General features: G+C 26.7%; 3 protein-coding genes, 1 long non-coding RNA gene and 1 pseudogene across 5 annotated transcripts in view; all 5 read right to left on the bottom strand.

Annotated features, from left to right (window-relative positions):
• Positions 1-1,664: 1,664 nt before the first annotated feature.
• LOC113366968 lies at positions 1,665-5,139 on the bottom strand (annotated as a pseudogene).
• A 1,707-nt stretch (positions 5,140-6,846) lies between these two features.
• Positions 6,847-12,235, bottom strand: LOC113366967 (importin-11). Its single transcript, XM_026608607.1, has 18 exons — positions 12,052-12,235; positions 11,883-11,983; positions 11,684-11,797; positions 11,157-11,316; positions 10,839-11,085; positions 10,184-10,453; positions 9,759-10,126; positions 9,514-9,613; positions 9,186-9,418; positions 8,967-9,116; positions 8,531-8,738; positions 8,227-8,464; positions 8,029-8,148; positions 7,836-7,948; positions 7,636-7,765; positions 7,320-7,461; positions 7,093-7,156; positions 6,847-6,887 (listed from the first exon to the last, which is right to left on the bottom strand). Exons 1-18 carry the CDS (start codon positions 12,187-12,189, stop codon positions 6,847-6,849), a joined length of 2,937 nt encoding a protein of 978 aa, XP_026464392.1. The 5' UTR covers positions 12,190-12,235.
• A 645-nt stretch (positions 12,236-12,880) lies between these two features.
• On the bottom strand, positions 12,881-14,463 carry LOC113366020. Its single transcript, XR_003366251.1, has 7 exons — positions 14,299-14,463; positions 14,026-14,094; positions 13,799-13,859; positions 13,558-13,633; positions 13,322-13,380; positions 13,095-13,161; positions 12,881-12,923 (listed from the first exon to the last, which is right to left on the bottom strand). It is a non-coding gene; the product is annotated as an uncharacterized LOC113366020 (long non-coding RNA).
• Positions 14,464-15,025: 562 nt separating this feature from the next.
• Positions 15,026-16,392, bottom strand: LOC113366018 (B-cell CLL/lymphoma 7 protein family member B-like). Of its 2 annotated transcripts, none has more exons than XM_026607569.1 (3): positions 16,072-16,392; positions 15,572-15,747; positions 15,026-15,378 (listed from the first exon to the last, which is right to left on the bottom strand). In XM_026607569.1, the coding sequence occupies exons 1-3, from the start codon at positions 16,104-16,106 to the stop codon at positions 15,251-15,253; spliced, it is 339 nt and encodes a 112-aa protein (XP_026463354.1). In that variant the 5' UTR covers positions 16,107-16,392; the 3' UTR covers positions 15,026-15,250. The 2 variants fall into 2 exon arrangements, with proteins under 2 accessions (XP_026463354.1, XP_026463353.1); XM_026607568.1 differs by having other exon boundaries at positions 15,052-15,378; positions 16,061-16,378.
• A 638-nt stretch (positions 16,393-17,030) lies between these two features.
• The window catches only part of LOC113366016 (polyubiquitin), a 27,914-nt gene continuing 25,045 nt past the window's right edge, over positions 17,031-19,899 (bottom strand). The window contains exons 3-4 of the mRNA XM_026607563.1: positions 17,758-18,084; positions 17,031-17,210 (exon numbers count right to left, since the gene is read on the bottom strand). Of these exons, the coding sequence (XP_026463348.1) occupies positions 17,064-17,210; positions 17,758-18,084 (474 nt within the window). The 3' untranslated portion in view covers positions 17,031-17,063. The remainder of the gene's footprint in view (positions 17,211-17,757; positions 18,085-19,899) is intronic.

Below are 19,899 nucleotides of genomic sequence, written 5' to 3'. Positions count from 1 at the left end.
TTTTGAATAATTGCTTCCCAGACCTCTAATTTAAATTTTTTTCCAAGTACTAATTCCATAGGTTTACCTCCATTCACTTTTCTACTGTCATCAATCACCTTATCACACCCAACTTTCTTGGTTTCATAATGGAATGTTACCTAAAAATGCAAAACTTATTTGCTTTATAAATATAAGGAGTTTAAATATTAATAATAGACAGACACGGTTTTCTTTGATCGCATTTGTATAAAAGTTGGAGATAGTAATAGATTATTTAGATTTGTTTTCCTATTTCTTAAATATACATATAAAATGGTTAATTAATTTTAAATGATTGATGCAAAAAGCAAAATAACTTTGGAAATTTAATTTATAAATATGAGAAAGTGACTTCTTATCTATAACTTATTTGTATGTTCCTTCATTCATATGTTTACAAATTGCTATTGATAATAACAACATGATTTTCATATGAGTTATACATGCTATTTTATTAAAAATTGCCTGAATTGAAACTTCTTTGTAATTATTTCTTTCTTTCATTGTACAGTACAGAACTATACATAGAAATGATCATACAATCACTATTCAGTATACCAATATAGATTTAATCACATTAAACTTTGAATAGAATTTATTTAAGATTATTTTTTCACTTAAGTTCACAATCATTAATACCTTTGTGCCTTCTTTAAATGTTGCAGATTTTGTTCCAGAACTCAGAATGACTTTTTCTATCAGCGGTTTCTCTGACATTGTTTAGTGTCTAATACTCTAGTTCAGTAATAATTTCAAATTTAATTTTAATAATGTTCACTCGCCCAATTTGTAAGATTTTATAACTAAATATATTTAAAACAATTATTTTTCTTTTCAATTCACATTAAATATTCAAACAAGACCATATACGTACAAATAGTTTAATTTGTATTGCAAGGATTTTGGTTCATTTTTGCGGCGTTAACTATAAATATTATAGTATATATTCAATATTATTGAACTTATTTTTTTATATTTTGACGTTCATGCTATGAATATATGGGTATGTCACAATGCATTCCCAAAAATCTTTTTGACAATTGAAGTGATTGAAGTTAGCAAAAGAACCATGGCTGCCATATTATTGAGCAATTTAAAGCGCGAAATTCAAACAGAAAATTTAAACTTTGCAAAAATATTTTATTCATCAAAATATAAATTATAGTGTTTAAAGTGATTTAATCAAAGATAAATTTAAACTATAGTTGAAATATATGATAATATGAATATAATATGATAATTTAACTATAGTCGAAAATAAAAATTTAAAATATTTTAAGCCAACTCTTTACTTTTTTATTATTATTTAGAATGGTTTAAATTATTTCACAGCGTTACCAAAATTCGGTGTGTTGAAATCATAAATTGAAAACAGATATTGTTTTTTATTTAAAAGATATATTTATTTTTTTATGTTTATAAAATCATTTCCAATCCACTATCAGCTGGACTTTTCATGCAAACCTATTTTAGAACCATCGATCAAAGCCTTCTTGCTGCTGATAGTCTCAGATTGATGAAATGTTTTGCTGTGCGCTTTCTAATATCTTCAACATCTTCTTCTGCAGCTGCCCATTCCAAGATTATCTCCGCTACATACCTATCTTAAATCTCTGTCTGCTAGCAATGACAAAGAATTGCTACTAAACTACATAATAATAATGTGTACTTTGGCACAGAGATTCAAATGCTTGCTAAATAAAGATATTTTAAAATAATAGAATATAAACCTCAAAATATAATTAGTACAAATAACAAATAAATCTGATTCAGTTGTCCGAATAACATTATTGCAAGACAATACAAATATGTATTCAAATAAATTACCTTTGCATCAGATTTAGTATGATAGTCCACGAATGCAAATCCTCGGTGCTGATTTTCCCCAGGAGTCATCTTTTTAGGCAATCTAAGTGCTTTGATTTCTCCAAATGCTCTGAAATAATAAATATATATATATATATATATATATATATATATATATAATTATATAAATATAAATATATATATATATATATTTATTTATTTATTTATTTATTTAAACATATAAATATATATGGTTATACATACTGAAATAACTGCATAATTTCATTCTTATTAGCTTGAAATGGTATATTCCTAACTAAATTTTTGTTCCTGTCTGATCAGCAGTTTTGTTTACTTTTCTACTGGTCTTCTCTTCATTTTGAGAATTCTGTCTGACCGTTTTAACTCCAGTGATTTACCATCTAACTGCATTTGTTGCATGTTTTTAATACAATTGTCAGCACTAGATTTATGCTTAAATTGAATGAATCCATAACCCATGATAAACGCTGCCCAGGATTGTTGGGATCTTTTTTTGTGGCAACTGTAACACAGTGAATTTTTCCACATTTACTGAAAGCCTGAAATGATAAACAAGAGATAAATTTTATCTATATAATAAAAGATTTATGAAAGAAAATATGAAATTAAAAAAGTAAAACAAAATTTAGAACTGCTAATATAATTACAAGTTTGAATTTATGTAAATTATGCTTCAATAAAGGATAATATACAAACATCTCTGATTGCAGGCTCTCTAGTCTCAAAGTTTAGATTTTTTATAAATAAGTGTATTTTTCTTGGGTTCTTCATCATCTACTTCTTCTGCTTGTGATGATGATACTTGCTGCTCATCGCCCTTCTTTTCAGGTTTCAAGAGTATTTGAATTTTCCTCAGAAATTACTTCCTGTATTCTAGTATTAGTTGAAGGTTTAAATGGCTGCAAAAATGTATTCTCAGGAGCCCATTCTAAATATAAGGTAAATTTTTAATTAGAATAAGCTAATTTTGTGAATGCTGTGCGTGCTCTGATGGTTCAAGAAACTCTATAAGGGCAGTCAAGCCATTTGGTGGCATTACAATTCGTCCAAGATGGCCAAATTTTTTAACATATTTGTTATTTCGTAACTAGTGGTGTTTGCAGGTAAATTTTTTGCTAATATTATGGTTTTAGATCTAGATACCGACGGCTGAAAGATGAACACGCATAAATTAAATTAAATCTTAATATTTTATTACTTACAAACAGCATAATTAAATTGCAATAATTACCCTATTGAAAGCATCAAGACACACGCCCCTATCTTCTAAAATTTTTTTCATGTTAGCGACTATTTCTGTTTCTCCCAAAGCTAATCTTACAGCAGCATTTTCCTTTAATACATCTTCTTTAGATGTGCCATAACTTGATGCTACAACATCAGCAACTGCGTTTTGGCCCAAAAAGTGTATTCCAGTTATGAATGGATCCAGAGCTTTTCTTTAATTTTAAAAGCTTTTTTCTGCTGAAATGTTAGCCCTTCTGTGCTCTCATCGGGTGTAGGTTTTGCCTTGCCTGGCAATAAATGTAACATACGTCCAGCAAATACAGTGCCGTCAAGTTCTGAAAAGGCTTTTACTGCATGCTCTGGCATTAAAAATGTAATAACTCCAAATCCTTTTAACTTTCTAGTTATTTTATCAATAGGTAAGTTTACCTCAGAAATTGGTCCATACTTTTCAAAATGTTTTTGCAATTCATCTTCAGTAATTGTATAAGGCAAATTTCTTACAATAAACGACCTGATTCAGAAATATCTTCTTCTGATTTTAGAGCATCTTCTTGTTGCTTCCATTTTCTATTAGCTTCTGTAGCATTATTAGAATCTGTATTCGCATCTGTATCTTTTTTATGATATTCATATACAAATAGTTGTTTTCCAGATAAAAAACTGCGATCTTTATTTAATGCTAATTTCATATCCTTTTCAGTTTTGAACCCAACATAAGCAAATCCTTTTATTTTTGGAGGTAGTCTGATCGTATAAGGAACTAATGGTTTGAAAAATGCTTTAATATCTTTCTTTTTCATAGAATATGACAATCCTTTTACTTTTACTGTAAACAAATCCAATTTTTCTTTAACTTTCTTAGCCATTTTCTCTCTGGGTTTAGACAAAGGTTTAATTGCATCTTCTGTTTCAGAAAAATTTTTATTCATTAAAGACCTCATGTACTATAAAACAATTATATATTAGAACTTAAATATTAATACAATTATAAACTATATTAGCAAAACTCACTTCCAGATCGCTAATTTTATCATCAACAGCAATTTTCTCTTTAGGCGTTTCCCCACAATTATCTTTAATATCAGAATTATCTACATCCTGGGAAATAGGTAAATATTAATGTTTTTATTTAATCATAAAATACACTAACATACCTGCTCTTTTTCTAGTTCATTCTTTCCCTCTGGTTCTTTGCTTTGTTTTAATTTATTTAGGAAATCAGTAACGGTATTAGTACCTTGTAAAGATCTATTTCCTGTAGATGCATGGCTTTCCAAAAATTCAACAAATAATGGATCATCTTTATACTGCAATGTATTGAATTATGATATACAAGTTTGCACACATATATATATATATATATATATATATATATATATATATATAAAATAAAATATAAAGTATATACTTTTTCTATAATTGTTCTAACTCCTCTGCATTTTTTTTCTTAATGTCTTTTGTTGAGTTTAATTTATTATCATGCGACTTTATAACTTCCTTAACAATTTTATTTATCCGTTTAAAAGAACTACTATCTGCAGCATATTTACTCCATGATTGAGGCTTTGCATTGTCACCTGCGATATAGATTCCATATATATAGATAATATTTTAATAATATAAATTTATTAAAACTCACCTAAAGCCGCACAGAGTTCGACGGTTATTTTAGAAGTATTTATACAGCTTTTATGAAAATACTTTACTGCTGCATCTGCTTCTTCAGGAGTTTTATAACCAACGAATGCAAATTGACGAAATATTCCATCTTTAGTATATTTCAATTGTACATCTGTGACAATGCCCTTTTCGCCAAAAATTTCTCGAAGTTTTTCTTCTGTTATCTAGAATTGAAATGTATCATAAATAAAAGATACATAAATGTTTCATTTAGTGGAGTATTATTTTACCTTTTTTGGAAGATTCTTCACAATCAAACGTGACATCGTTAAAAATATTACTTTGTTAACATATATTTTTACAGTATATATAATTGTTATAAATTTTGTATATTATTTATACATATGTATTTAATTGACAAAACACGTGAGATATGAGGTTAGGAACTTTCGTTACTGACATATCTCATTGGGTGCGTTCGACTTGGACGCTTACGCGCTGTGAGCGCTCACGCTTATAAGCACGAATTTTTAGCGTTCGACTTGGCCGATAAGCGCTCAGAATCGATAACTAAATTCCGTTCGTTTTGGAAACTGTGAGCGTCAATAAGCATCAAAATGGCGGCAACTGGCGGTAACGGTAATTGTGTAAATTTTATCACTTTCTGGATCATTCAGCGGGATTATAAAGAATTTAACAATTAATAAATAAATGAAATTTGGTTTGCTTATGCTTAATTCATATTAATATTAAAATTAAAATTTAAAATTATTTAAAATTAATTAAATTTAAAATTAATTAATATTAATATTAATATTAATATTAAAAAATAAATGTGATATACAACTTGGCATTTTTGCGCGATTATAAAAAATTTAACAATTAATGAATAAATGAAATTTGGTTAGCTTATGCTTAATTAATAGTAATATTAAAATTAAAATTTAAAATTATTTAATATTAATATTAATATTAAAAAATAAATGTGATATACAACTTGGCATTTTTGCGGGATTATATAGAATTTAACAATTAATAAATAAATGAAATTTGGTCAGCTTATGCTTAATTAATAGGAATATTAAAATTGAAATTTAAAATTATTTAAAATTAATTAAATTTAAAATTAATTAATATTAATATTAATATTAAATAATAATTGTGATATACAACTTGGCATTTTTGCGGGATTATAAAGAATTTAACAATTAATAAATAAATGAAATTTGGTTAGCTTATGCTTAATTAATAGTAATATTAAAATTGAAATTTAAAATTATTTAAAATTAATTAAATTTAAAATTAATTAATATCAATATTAATATTAAAAAATAATTGTGATCTACAGCTTGCCATTTTTGCGGAATTATAATGAATTTGACAATTAATAAACAAATGAAATGACAGATAGTAAAAACAACTGACGCTCACGCTCACGCTGCCCTACCTCTGTGGCGTGAGCGTATGTGAGCGCAAAATATGTGCTACGAGCATCCTACGATGGTGCTACGAGCGTACTTATGTGACACTCACAGCGCCAAGTCGAACGATGAAAGCGCGCTCACGGCGCGCTCACAGCGCGTAAGCGTCCAAGTCGAATGCACCCATTGTAATTGATGAGATTGCCGCTAGGGACTGAGGCGCCAAATTTGAAATTAATAATTCTGTTTTTGAATAGCATATAAACTTAAAATTAATAAATTTTTGTATTATATACAGATAATAGCATAATAATCTCAAAATGGTATGTTTTTCAAATTTAAAGTTACAATTATCTATATTGTGCAGCAAGAAAACTTCTTGAACTGAGAATGAACTTAAAAAAAGGAATTATTTATCTGTTCTAGATTAACCAAACAAGAACATACGACTTAGACTTTAGTATCAATATTAAACATGGTATGTAAAATATTTAATATGAGATTCTGATGAATTTAATATGTTATACTAATTGAATTGAAAAATTCTTCTTTGCATATATATGGTGTTTCTCCAGAAAGGCAATTTTTATTAGAGTGCTTCTACAATGTAATATTAATAACTTTTCATGTTAAGTTAGCGCAAATTATCATTAGCAAACATCAGTATTATTTTATTTTCGTAGTTTATTGTCTTTCGAATATAAATTTAAACATCTAGGAGTGCCAGCAAAGCGGCTGTGGCGCAATCTTTTATTTAAAACAAATCTCAAAACTTTCTGTTATAATAAGTAATTTATAACATTTCTTAAAAAATATATGTATTTGAAAATAATGGCAATACACTAGCAAATATACATAATTTTACAAAAAAAGAACATCAACAAATATATAAAGATTAATTAAAGATATTTTTATAAAGTAATATAATCCTTTAAATTTTTTTTAATATCGCTATCAACATTGTCTAAAATTGTTTGGTAACTAACCAATCCGACTTGAGTTTGAAGAGTAGTAATCTGTAAAACAAAATTGTGAAATAGAATTTTGAAAACTTAAACATTGAATTTTTTTTTACAAATAAATTACAGCTCGCAGTGGAATGAGCAATTAGCCACTTTCATAATGACTTCTTTTTAATTATATATAAAATTAATAAAATGATGTTAATAAATATCTCACCTGGGTTTGCAAATAATCTTTGAGAACTACTGTATGAACTGAATCTTTATGTGATAATCTCTTCCTTCGTCTATCATGTTCAGTTTCATATTCCCCATCATCATAAACTGCGGGGCTTGAATTAGGTGTAATTATAAGAGAACTAAAAATAAAACATTACTTTACAAAAAAGTTATTCTGCATCTAAATTCAAGTTGAATTCAATTCGAACTGATATTGTGTATTAGTTTGATATTTTGCAAAACAAAAAACCTGAAAAACTAGGAAATCATTCTATATATAACAACATATTATACAATATAATATCAAATCTTACTCGAAATTAGTGCCATCTTCATCTTCTTTCATAATATCATTCAGCGTTTCTGAGATATGCATTAAAATTCCACATATTCGATCAAGAATTATGTCACTTTGTGCTGTTATTAAAGATGAAAGTGCTAGTGCTGTAAATAAATACTATTTAACTCAATATACAATATAATATAGCGTATATGTATATATTATATTATTTACATAAGAGTTTTCTTCTTTCTGGTTGTGTAACACTTGACATGCATTCCAACCAAGTATCTAAAATTAATCCTAATGCAGTTTGTTGATTTTTTCCATATAATGATGAACTATTACTATAAAGAAATTTAATATAAAATCGTTTAAATATAATTTACAATACAATAACATTTCATAAATATTAAAAATTGCTTACCTGTTGATCATGGTTGATAAAACTTCACTTATGCTTTCTGGTTGTAATAGTAATATTCGAGATATTATTGCTAAATATAAAGATATAACTTGTGGAGTTGAATCATTAGTGCAAATTCCCCTAAAAGAAAAAATATTATGCATACCAATAAAAGCTATGCGAAATTATTACTGAACAAAAATGATGTATCACACTTACTCAATTATAAAAGGCAACAAAGGGGTTATATATGCAATTGCATTTTGATTAATTGTTTGTAAGCATAAATCTAGCAGTCGCATAATAATTATTATGCCTTCTGTCCTCAAATCAGAAATCAGCAAAGCCAAGGTATTCATTACACTATTCCCATAACACTGTAGAAACATTTCAGGAGCCAAAACAACATATGCTTGAATTATAAATATTGTCATTCTCATTGTTTCAGAGCTTGATTCTGAAAGCAAATAATTAAATATAATATACTATAATTATACATAATTAATATTCAACAACAACAAACCCAAAATAGCCTGCAATCTCTCACATAGTTCAAAAATACCAGGTGTCATATCAATAGAGTTTTCCAAAACGGTTAACCATAAATCAAGACCATCTTCTATTAAATAAATATGACTTTCTTGACTTAAATCAGTACTTAACATTATAACTGGCACCACAAATCCATACAAATTTTGGGGTACAGCCGTAAAAGCTTTTATGATCCGAACCTGAAGTTGAAATGTAATATTTTGAAATTTAAAGAGTCATTTTAAAAAAAAACTCAAGTATACACACTTCCAATTTCCAAAGGAATTCCAAATCTTAAAACAACTGTTAGTAAGATATTAACAAAAATAAATTAACTCATTATAGTCAAAATGCATAAATATATTTTTGTTACTATACTAATTTCATCTAGGTAGTTGTACAAAAATACAAACTTTGTTTAAACTTACCAGTGTAGATACAATGGCACATCGAAGCATATTATGATGTGATGATTCCTCCCAAAGCATTGGTAAATATTGAATTAAAGAATCTGCATAAGGCCTTATATTTAATTCAACTCGCTCTATAACAAATGATAATACATGGAGAACTTGCATCTAAAGAAATAAATTTATATAGGTTGATAAGCAATATAATAAAGCAGTTACTAATTGACAATTAGTAACCTTAGTATCACATTCATTTGCTTCTTTAAGTAATTGGAATAACGATCCAAAAATAGATTCCAGATAAGGTAAAAATTGCTGTGAATTGAATTCGAAATCATCTACAGCTTGCTTTAAGGTATTTGCAGCAGCTAATTTTACTGCCATATCCTCTGAAGGTGTTAACAATGTTATAATTACAGAATATAAATTAGGTCTCAAATCATATGAAAATTTAACACCAGTCCACTGTCCTGTGTGAAAAAATATTATCACTTTAAAGATTATATCTCTGACTCATGATATACATTGATACTCATAAGTGATTTATTATAATTTAAGAATATACCTATTAACTTTATAGCAGCTCTTCTCACAATTCTATAATTATTATCTTTGTTTTGAATTTCAATCGCAAGAATATTTACAAACCAACTATCAAAATCAACCTAAAACACATATATATAAGGCAATAGATTAATAGATTAATCATAATTTTTTATGTTAACTAATATTATTAAGTGATATTACATAATACTAAAGCGAGATGTAAAAAAAATATTTCAATTATATTTTAAAAGTATTTGTCCATACCTGATCAAATAAGAAAAATGCTGACAAGCCCACAGCATTATAAACAGCATCTTTTTTCAAAATTCCAGCCAAATCATTTGATGGAACTATAGTAGACACACTTTGAATAAGATTCATTATTATTGGTGCTAATTCTTTATATTCATGAATCAAAGCAGTAAATAAAGTTTCTGTGCAAGATCTAAGATTATATTTCCATGACTCTCCTATCTCATCAATAGAAAATGATTCAGGATCACTATCCCAAACTGCCAAATCCTCTGACGTCAATAGAAAATAATGTGTGACCAGCTTGTTGCAAATTTCTGTCAAAACACTGGGTGTAAAAAATTTCTCTTTTATTTCAGCAGCTTTGTTCTCTAGAAAATCTAGAAAGAATAATGTTACAGATCTTATTTTAAATGTATGCTAAATATTTTGTATACCTGGTATTTTACTTTTGCTATGCTTGTATTCGATACACATTACTATCCCTTTAATGATGTTTAAACATTGTATTATAAAACGTTCATACACCTGTGTTATTCCATCAGGAGTGAATGCATAAAAAATACAGAATTCTAATGCAGGCTGAATAAAGTCAATGAACGAGAATGGATGATGTTGTAATATGTCTAATAGGATTTTAGTCAAATGTGTTATATATTTTTCGCATAATTCCACTAAATTGGAATCAATCATCTTTAAGTAAGCTCCTGTAAAGAAATAAAATTAAATATAACATTATTTCATTTCTTAATAAACATTATGTAATATTTGGAAGATTTTATCTATCAAAACCATAACAAAACTTTCATTTTTATCATTAAAATCAACTAATTCACACAATTCATACAATTTATTATATATTCTTTTTATATATGTTATAAAATACGAAATAAGATGCTACGAAGTTAATTATTAATATAATGTTTTAATATATTCATTAATTCATTATTAATTTGCTATTTGTTAAAAATATATTTTTAATATTTTGTAATAAATAATAAAATGGTTACAAAACTATAGTGGTTACAAAATTTATTTACAAAAAATAATGTGATGGACTTGAAAGAGGAATGCTAATTATTATTTACTTACTTGAATCAAGCATCATTTTAGATTTTAAAAATAAATTTTTGAGAAACAGCATACATACTTCTGATTCATGTGGTTTTTTAATACCAAATACACTCAGTTTTCTCAAAATTCTCAATGTCAATAATGCTTTTTCTAAATTTTCATGAATTAATTCTTTCGATCCATTACTGCTCACTAAATTTAAATACAATTCTGTTTTTTCATTAGAAATGCTAAGTATAAATGGAAATATATTTTCAGTAAGCTCCTGTAGAAAATAAAATAATTTACTAAGTTATAATATAATTTGTACCTCTACATATGCAGGTATCCAATCACCTGAAAAAGTCGTTTATCCCCAGTTAATCTCTTTGATGAAAGAGATTTTATAACATGATGTGTTGATAAAAGCGCTCTGTGCTGTTGCAATGAATCATCATTTTTAAGAGCTTGCATTAGTGTAGGCATTAATTCTGGCCATTCTCGAGGACAATCAAATCTTTAAAGATCCAATTTAATAATAAAATACTTATAAAAGTTAAAATATTCATGATAGTTTAAACTTAACATATTGTAAAACAAATTAACTTGAAGGATTTTATAAAATATTTTATATAGAAAGACCAAATTGATGTGTATTTTTAAAACTTATCATATATATTTTCAATACAATTTTGACTGTACAATATTTATTACTTTTTTCACCTATTTATCACTGTATTGTCATACTTGTTTTACAGACGTTAATACACATCAAGTAATTGTAGTGCACAAATAAATTTCACATGCCAAATCTTTCAAAAATTAGATGCTTCAATATCAGTACAGTCTATTATTTGAATCTTGATATTAAATTACTTACGTACCTTGCTATTTTTGCTATGATCACGGCAAGTTGAACAGCAATTTGACTGACAGGTTCATTAAATGAACTAATAATTGCATTTCGTATACCCAATTTTTCATCTTCGGCAATACAACTTTAAAAAGCAAGACTTTTGTAAATGCTTATAACATAATAACATATTGCATATATATTCCATTTTTAAACTTTGTAATTCTTACTTCGGAGCGTTTTTTCGCCAATATTTATCAATGCCATTCTTGAAATAAAGTGCAGCTAGCCATCTAATATTAAAATTAATTGTTTGATTGGCAAATATTTTCTGAAAGAACATATATCATTTATATACAAAAAAATAACATTTATGTATGATTGTTATTAAAAACATACTAATAATACGCTGTAAAATCCTGGTTGAATTTCCCACTGATTTAAAATCATTTCTGCCGGTTTTAATATGTTAGCATCTTGACTGCAAGCTGCTTGCAGAGTTTCTAATATAGTATTTTCTGAATTAAACGCATTCATGGTTATAAATTTTTAATACGAATGTTCTATGTAACATGAATAATTTTTGGTTATTTTAAATTAATTTATGTTGATAACATTAGCAAAACTAAAAAAGTAAGAATATAAAACAAGAATGTCAAAATGTCAGGGGTGCCAACTGCGACGGAGAAGAATAATATAAACAAAGTTGTTTGACAAAAAAACTGTAAAATCCGTTTAAATTTTATAGTTATTAACTCCAGATTGATATTGAAACATATTTAAATGGTTATCAAATATTATCTAAAATGATATTTAACAGCAAAATAATAAATTAAATACTTAATGTGTTAATACATTATCATGCATATTAATGATTTCATAATTGATATTTAATTTCACATTTTATGATACATAAAATCAAAGTTTAATGGAAGGTTAAATAAAAATGCAAACATAAGAATCAATTTTGTATTTATAAAATTACAATTATATGTATTTGTATAATGTATCAATCCTCCAAATGTTAGAAGCACAGAACCTGTAAATACATTTAACATTAGCAAATAGAAATAAACGGATTTTAATATAATTAAACATTACAAATTTCAGTACATGATTTGTCTGTCATAATTACTCAGTAGCAGAACTGAGCAAATTTATTCATCATATTAATATAGTTGTAAATATTGAAATATATTACCTTCATAAGAATTGACAAATATTGCAAGTGGACCCGTTCTAGATCTGTAGTAATGTTGAAACTGCAGCACCTATAAATATATACATAACATTAACAACCAATAACAGCTAGATTATAATAAAGTTCTATATTATAAATATCAGTACATAATTTGTCTGTCATAATTACTCAGTAGCAGAACTGACTTAATGTATTCATCATATGAATATAAGTGCAAATATTCAAATATATTATGTATTACCTATATAATTGTGTTGTAGGTGTATTGGAAGAAGTCCAATCTTTGATATCTTCCATTACAAGACAATCTAGAAATAGATTTCATTAATATATGAAAGGAAAATATACTATGAACAAAAAACTAAATAAAACATTCAGTAAATAAATTTTCTTTCAATGATATCAGTAGCAGAACTGACATAGTGTCACATCATATGAAATATATTGCAAACATGTCATAGAAGTTACCTTGATTTCATGAAAAATCATCCTTAAAATGATCATAGTGCCAGGCACCATATCAGTTCCTAAAATGAAACATCTACATTAATAAAAAAAATTAACACACCAAATTAAATTAATAAATAAATAAGAGGATCAGTAATGAAGCTGTCTTCAAAACTATTCAGTAGCAGAACTGACAAAAGTCACATCATTTAATTTAAAGCAATATATTTTATTTCTATATACTTAAAAGAACTTACATCTTATCAAGTAAGTTCAAAGGAAGTCGTCTTTCTACAGCTGGTATCAACCCTGAAGACTCGACAACGATGTACTCTGAAAATTATAAACTAATTTAAAAAAAATTCTAGCATTTTAAAATGCTAAGGGTTAATAAATTCCTCAGCTGGTAGTGCATGTTTACAAATAATCATGACTCATTTATGGTGTAATTTTTCATCATAAAATTATTAGACAAAAATGAAAAGAAACAGTATTTACCTTATCCAGAACTGTCTCTTTACATCGAAAGGATGTGGCTATCATTTCTTTGAAGTCAAACCTGAAATAAATGAATTATTATAAAAACAAAGTAGCGGAAATGTGTCGAATACCGAATTATATAGTTCTTCAGCTGGTAGTGCATGTTAACAAATAATCATATCTCATAAAAGGTGTAAGATATCATCATGAAAATAAGTAATAGTATATTAAATAATTGTAATTACCGAAGTAAGCTGCAACCATCTTTGTACATCACAATCGAATTAGGTCCACGTGGTTTTCAAGACTAAAATCTAAAGAAAACAACATTTTTAAAAAAGCACATAATTACAAGAGACTTATTTAAATCAAAGATATAATCAGCTGGTAGTGCATGTTAACAAATAATCATTGATGTATCATTAAAGGTGTAACATATCATCACGGAAATATAATTCAAAATAATTTTATTTATTTATTTTATAACAACAAAAAAATACAAAATATTATTTACTCACTATATAATTAGCTCTGGGTAATCCATGACTCTCCATAACGTAAGCCATCATTTGTACAAAGTATTTTTTCCAACGAAACCTCTTAACCAAACAAATTTCTTGACTGAAATAAAATGGCTGTGTGAATCAAGTGAAGCTTCCGTCTTCCCTCTTCTTCATGATTGCGGAAATACCAACCAATAAATAACTGAACAGTGCCATGAAGTATGAAACAAAACTGAGTTTACCAAACCCGGTAATATAATATATTTAAATGTTTAGCCCTAGGCAATATACTAGTTCTAGTCAAAATAGATACTGATATATTAAAATCATAAATGAATATAGAAGTTTAAACAAGGCAGCATAGTCATATAAGTGATAGTTTATACATGATTATTTATTAAATACATACATTTAAATAAATAATTTATAATGTAATGTAATTTAAAAAACAATCTTTTGAAATAAAATATTTTAACATTCTTTTATGTTAAACATAAAATATTTTAACATTCTTTAATGTGCTAAATGCTAGAAATTCTTTTTCATATAATAATCTACCTATTCCTAAATGTTACATGCTATATTTAAACACATTGTTTTTACTAAAATGTTTCATTATATTTAAGTATCTTTAGAACTTAATATATTTAAAATATAATATACGTTGAACATTTTGAAATTCTTAAAATAATTTGCGAAGCTAATTGGCATATTTAAACATTTGAAGTCTTTTAAGACACTGAATACAAAATAACTGTTTTATTTATTTTTACAGGTTCATAATCAATAAATAAATCATGAATACAAGTATGGCTACAAAGTTCAGGCCCACAGACATTTAAATAAATAGTTACACACGTTTGGTAAAATCATACATCACTTTTAACATTTAATACTAAACGCATATAAAAAAAATCATGCCAAGAAATATAAAATGTTCGATCACATTATTTCAGGCATTTTGTCATTAATTATCTAGTTTTGATCTTTTAGCTGGAGTTCCTGTCTCACTGCTTTGAGAATTAGAATCTTCAGAAAATGGCATATTGGAAACAAATTCCGTTGCTCCTTGAGAGTCGCTAACTGTAGAAAAACCTATAAATTTATCTTGCATTAATATTACATAATTTATTATTATTAAACATGTAGTAAAATTAGAGAAAATGTATAAAATAACACTAAAAAACTATCTGATACTTGAAAATTAGATTGTAATGTTATTATTACCATTCAAGAACTTATTCTAATAATTTTTCTAATGTCTCAAATTAAACAATTTTAATCTTACAAGTATTGGAATCCTCTGTTAATCCAAAATTCGAATTTGAAGAATCTGTAGTAGGTTTGTGTGAATTCTCTTTATTTTCTTTAATGCATAACTTCTTCTTCTGTTCGCTACTTGATACTGGAACCCACTTAAATATCCTCATTGATGTTTCACCGATAGTCACCCATTTCTTCTCCCTGTAAATAATCCATTTATATTAAAAAGATAAAATAAATGTTCACAATAAAATATTGTCATACAATGATGCTTTAAAAGTGTAGCTATTTTAGATTTTATTTATTTATTATTATTTGGTAATATATATTGTCCCTAACCATAAGAAAAATTTTCATACAAAACGATTGAAAATTGTATGACTTAATATACAATAATAATTGTATACAATAATAATTGTATATTAAGTCATACATGTACATGGAAACAATTGCAAGGAAATGATATTAAATGTTTCATATTATTTTGTTTATATATAACAAATTTATAACCCACCAATGGCGGACCTTGTCAACTGCTTGCATACGAAGTTTATTATCATCTTTTGCGCGACTACGCGTTTCTGCTCGTATTGACCGCGACATTATTTGATTGACTATTTTAAAGAGCGATTTTAACAGTATTCGCAATTTAACATATTGTTTTTAAAGTGAATATTTGGCAAAGTAATATATTACATGACAAACAACTTCAGGAGTTTGTTATCAACTTATATGTTACACGAAAATATATTTATAATACTTTCGTTTAGGATGCTATATGTATCACAATTTTCCAAATGAAACGAAAAATTTAAAGAATACGAGCAGTAAAATGAATTATTTTGACTGCACTGAACACCATTATTCATTATTCTTGACCCACACTTCACAACCTAGGATTCAGATCTGTATTTATATATGAAGTTAGGTACGAATGAGAATAATTGATGAAGTTATCGATATTTTAAAATTGAAAGATTTAAAATCTAAACAATATAATAATGATTTAAAAGATAGCAAATTGATTTTACTATCTTAGACTGTTATTATTATTAATTAATATTATTATTATTAAACTATTATTAGACAATATTAAAATATATTCATTAGATTTAGTATGTAGTAAATTTGAACACATTCTAGTAAAGCTAGACAAAATCATAAAGTTAGAGGTATCAATGATTATCACAAATAATCAGTATCATAATAAATAATGAATATCATTAAATTTAAGTAAAACAAGAGAAAATTTAAACGTTTTCATTCTTACTTTAAAGACTAATTTTTGTATCATAAACTGTGTACATATATTAATAATATTGATTGAATTACAAGCAATTTAAATATTATGAAGTCTTAAAGACTCCTGTAAATTATATAATGATAACTTAAAGACTCCTGCCTGTAAATTATAGAATATATATGTAGTTATAATAAATAAAAAATAGATAAATATATCTAAAATAAAACTTCAGAAATGTGTTATGAATATTTATTTTATATTTTTACATAACAGTTTATTCTTCTGGTTTGCTGAAAACCAGAGTATAGCCACATTTCCCACAGTAGTGCCTATCGGTCATGGCCGCCATGAAAACACCAGCCCCACAAGCTTCTCCAGGGCATTCACGACGCATGCGGAATATTTTTCCATTTTCATCAACCTAAAAAATATTTAAAGTTTAGACATTTGCTCAGTAATTTTACAAGGATACAATGATGAGAATGATTGATATTTAATGTGTACTGTGGCATAATGTAGTCATAGAACAATCTTGTTTAAATTTAAATAATTAAGAAGTAGGCATTCAAAATTTCCATTTTTATACTACATATATTTATCAGAATGGCATTGGATATGAAAAGCTTACAAAATACATTTAGTTATATTTATGATTAATAATATGGCAGAAATTTTGATGCTGCGATATACTTATTTTAATAATGAATATTATGGTGCACAATACAACGTCATGAATGTTGGATTTTAATAATCGTTATCAAGTACTTTTTCAAGATTTATTATAATATGAATTTTAAATATGTTGTGGAACTATATAGCTTTCTAAAATCTAAATAATCCCTTTGATGTAAAAGTTGTTATAGCAACAATGATCTCTATGGATCATATTAGCATACGAGAATAGTATTTATCCGTTTAGTAAAGATATTGATAAATTACTACAAGTAAATAATTGATTAGAGCATTACCTTATAGCATTTTAAAATTGCGAGCTTGACCTTCTTCTTCTTGTGCTTGATCTTTTTGGGAGTGGAATAATTCTTCTTCTTACGTTTCTTGGCTCCACCTCGAAGACGCAAAACAAGATGCAAAGTGGATTCTTTCTGGATATTATAGTCAGAAAGGGTACGTCCATCTTCTAGCTGTTTGCCAGCAAAAATCAACCTTTGCTGATCCGGAGGGATTCCCTCTTTATCTTGAATTTTCGCCTTCACATTTTCGATAGTATCTGAAGCTTCGACCTCTAAAGTAATGGTCTTGCCCGTAAGGGTCTTAACAAAAATCTGCATGTTGGCCTGCTATCTGCAAAACATAAAATATTAATATAGAATAGAGCAAGCCACACTTATAAAAGTTTATTTAACACATGGTAAAAAAAAAACTTGGAGCATATATTTCATTCATAACAGAAAGTATAATTCATGGAACGACGAAACTGATAACTATATAATTATTGCTAAAACTCACTTAAAAGTTATTTCACTATAACCAAAAAATAAGACCCATTTCAATCATCCACGATGGCAGAAAGGAAAAAGATATGCAGTGTTGCCAGATCATTGATCCACAGTTCACATTCTGAATTAGATATGAAATACGTAATAAGCGGCAAATTTGAAATTTTGAAACGTTTGTAAACTTTATATACCAATGATAGAGAAATAGTAATACGTATTACTGTTATAATTGATTTGCTTTATTATATTAAATATATTACATACAAATACAAGCACAAAACACATACAAATGTGTGCACAAAATGCAAACACAAATAATAATATTATATTATATATATATATATATATATATATATATATAATATTTTTTTTTTTAATTTCAATAATTATTACAACTGCTAATTTATTAACATCAAGTAATATTGATAAATAATAATATAAATTGTTAATATTTAACTACCTAAAATATATTAAACTAGACACACGCACCATAATTCTAAATTTGAATAAATATTTATATTTAAACCACTTGTCCTGGGCCCGTAATATTTAAGAATGTTTCTTCAGATCATGAACTCTATTTCTATAGAAAGTTTCATTAAAATTAATTACGAAGAAATAGCCAGGCCGATCTTTACGGAATAATCAGCACGTTTTCCAACTTCCAACTGATGATGATCAAACAGTTCAAACGGTTTTCAAATTTTCAAAAACGGTTTTTTCTTCTATCCCTGAAGAAATGGCTCGGCCGATTGTTTCACCAAAGAAATTAACACGAGTCCTTATAAAAATGATCTTTAATACATATTGACTTCTGAAATGTCGATAAATAGCGAGTCATACTTTCTGGCGAAAACATTATAGCCCACACTGTTAGTCTATCATTTATATTATTCTATAAAACTTCATAAAAATAATAAAAGCAGCCATAAATAACTTGATAATTTACAATTAAGATTATTTTAATTAAAACTTCTTGATTCGGCCCTGTAACTGAAAAATACAGTTTTTACTGGAATATTGCTATCTCCACATGGACCGCGTTCAACTGGCAGTAGTGCAATCAGTCTTGGAGCAATCAGTACTAGAAAAAATCATTAGGTTTAAATTATTATTTAATATTACAATTATCGATATATATATTCAATTTAGAGTTTATTAAAATAAAAAGTGTTAAAAAAGTTCGAATAATGGAGAAACTAGACTATCCCGAAGGACCCACGGCTCTGAGTAAGGCATTAAATGCTCCAGATATTTTACTGATGGGTCCTGGCCCCACAAATTGCCCCGAAAGGGTTCTGAGATGTATGTCTTTGCCAAATTTAGCACCCTTGGATCCTGCCTTATGCCAAGTAAGTTTATAAATAATATATATATTGTATAAATATAATGTACATTTTTATTATAAAAGGAACAGAGTAAAAATAATTGAAATCAAACATATTTTGTCACATTATCGACATATATGCATTTATTTCAAATAACTGCATATAATATAATGAAAAAGCAATTAAATAATTCAATAAACACAATAATTTAATAAATTTGTAATTTTAATAATGATCAATATGCAGATAATTTTAATTTAATTTCATAAAAAAATGAGGGTTTTTGAATGAAATTTGGAGTAAAATATTTAAACATGTTATTTTT

This window comes from Ctenocephalides felis, unplaced genomic scaffold, assembly GCF_003426905.1.
Source record: "Ctenocephalides felis isolate EL2017-DRISC unplaced genomic scaffold, ASM342690v1 CF-g0.4_SCAFFOLD_01170, whole genome shotgun sequence".
NCBI classification, from domain to species: domain Eukaryota; kingdom Metazoa; phylum Arthropoda; class Insecta; order Siphonaptera; family Pulicidae; genus Ctenocephalides; species Ctenocephalides felis.
This window is presented reverse-complemented; position numbering and strand designations above follow the sequence as displayed.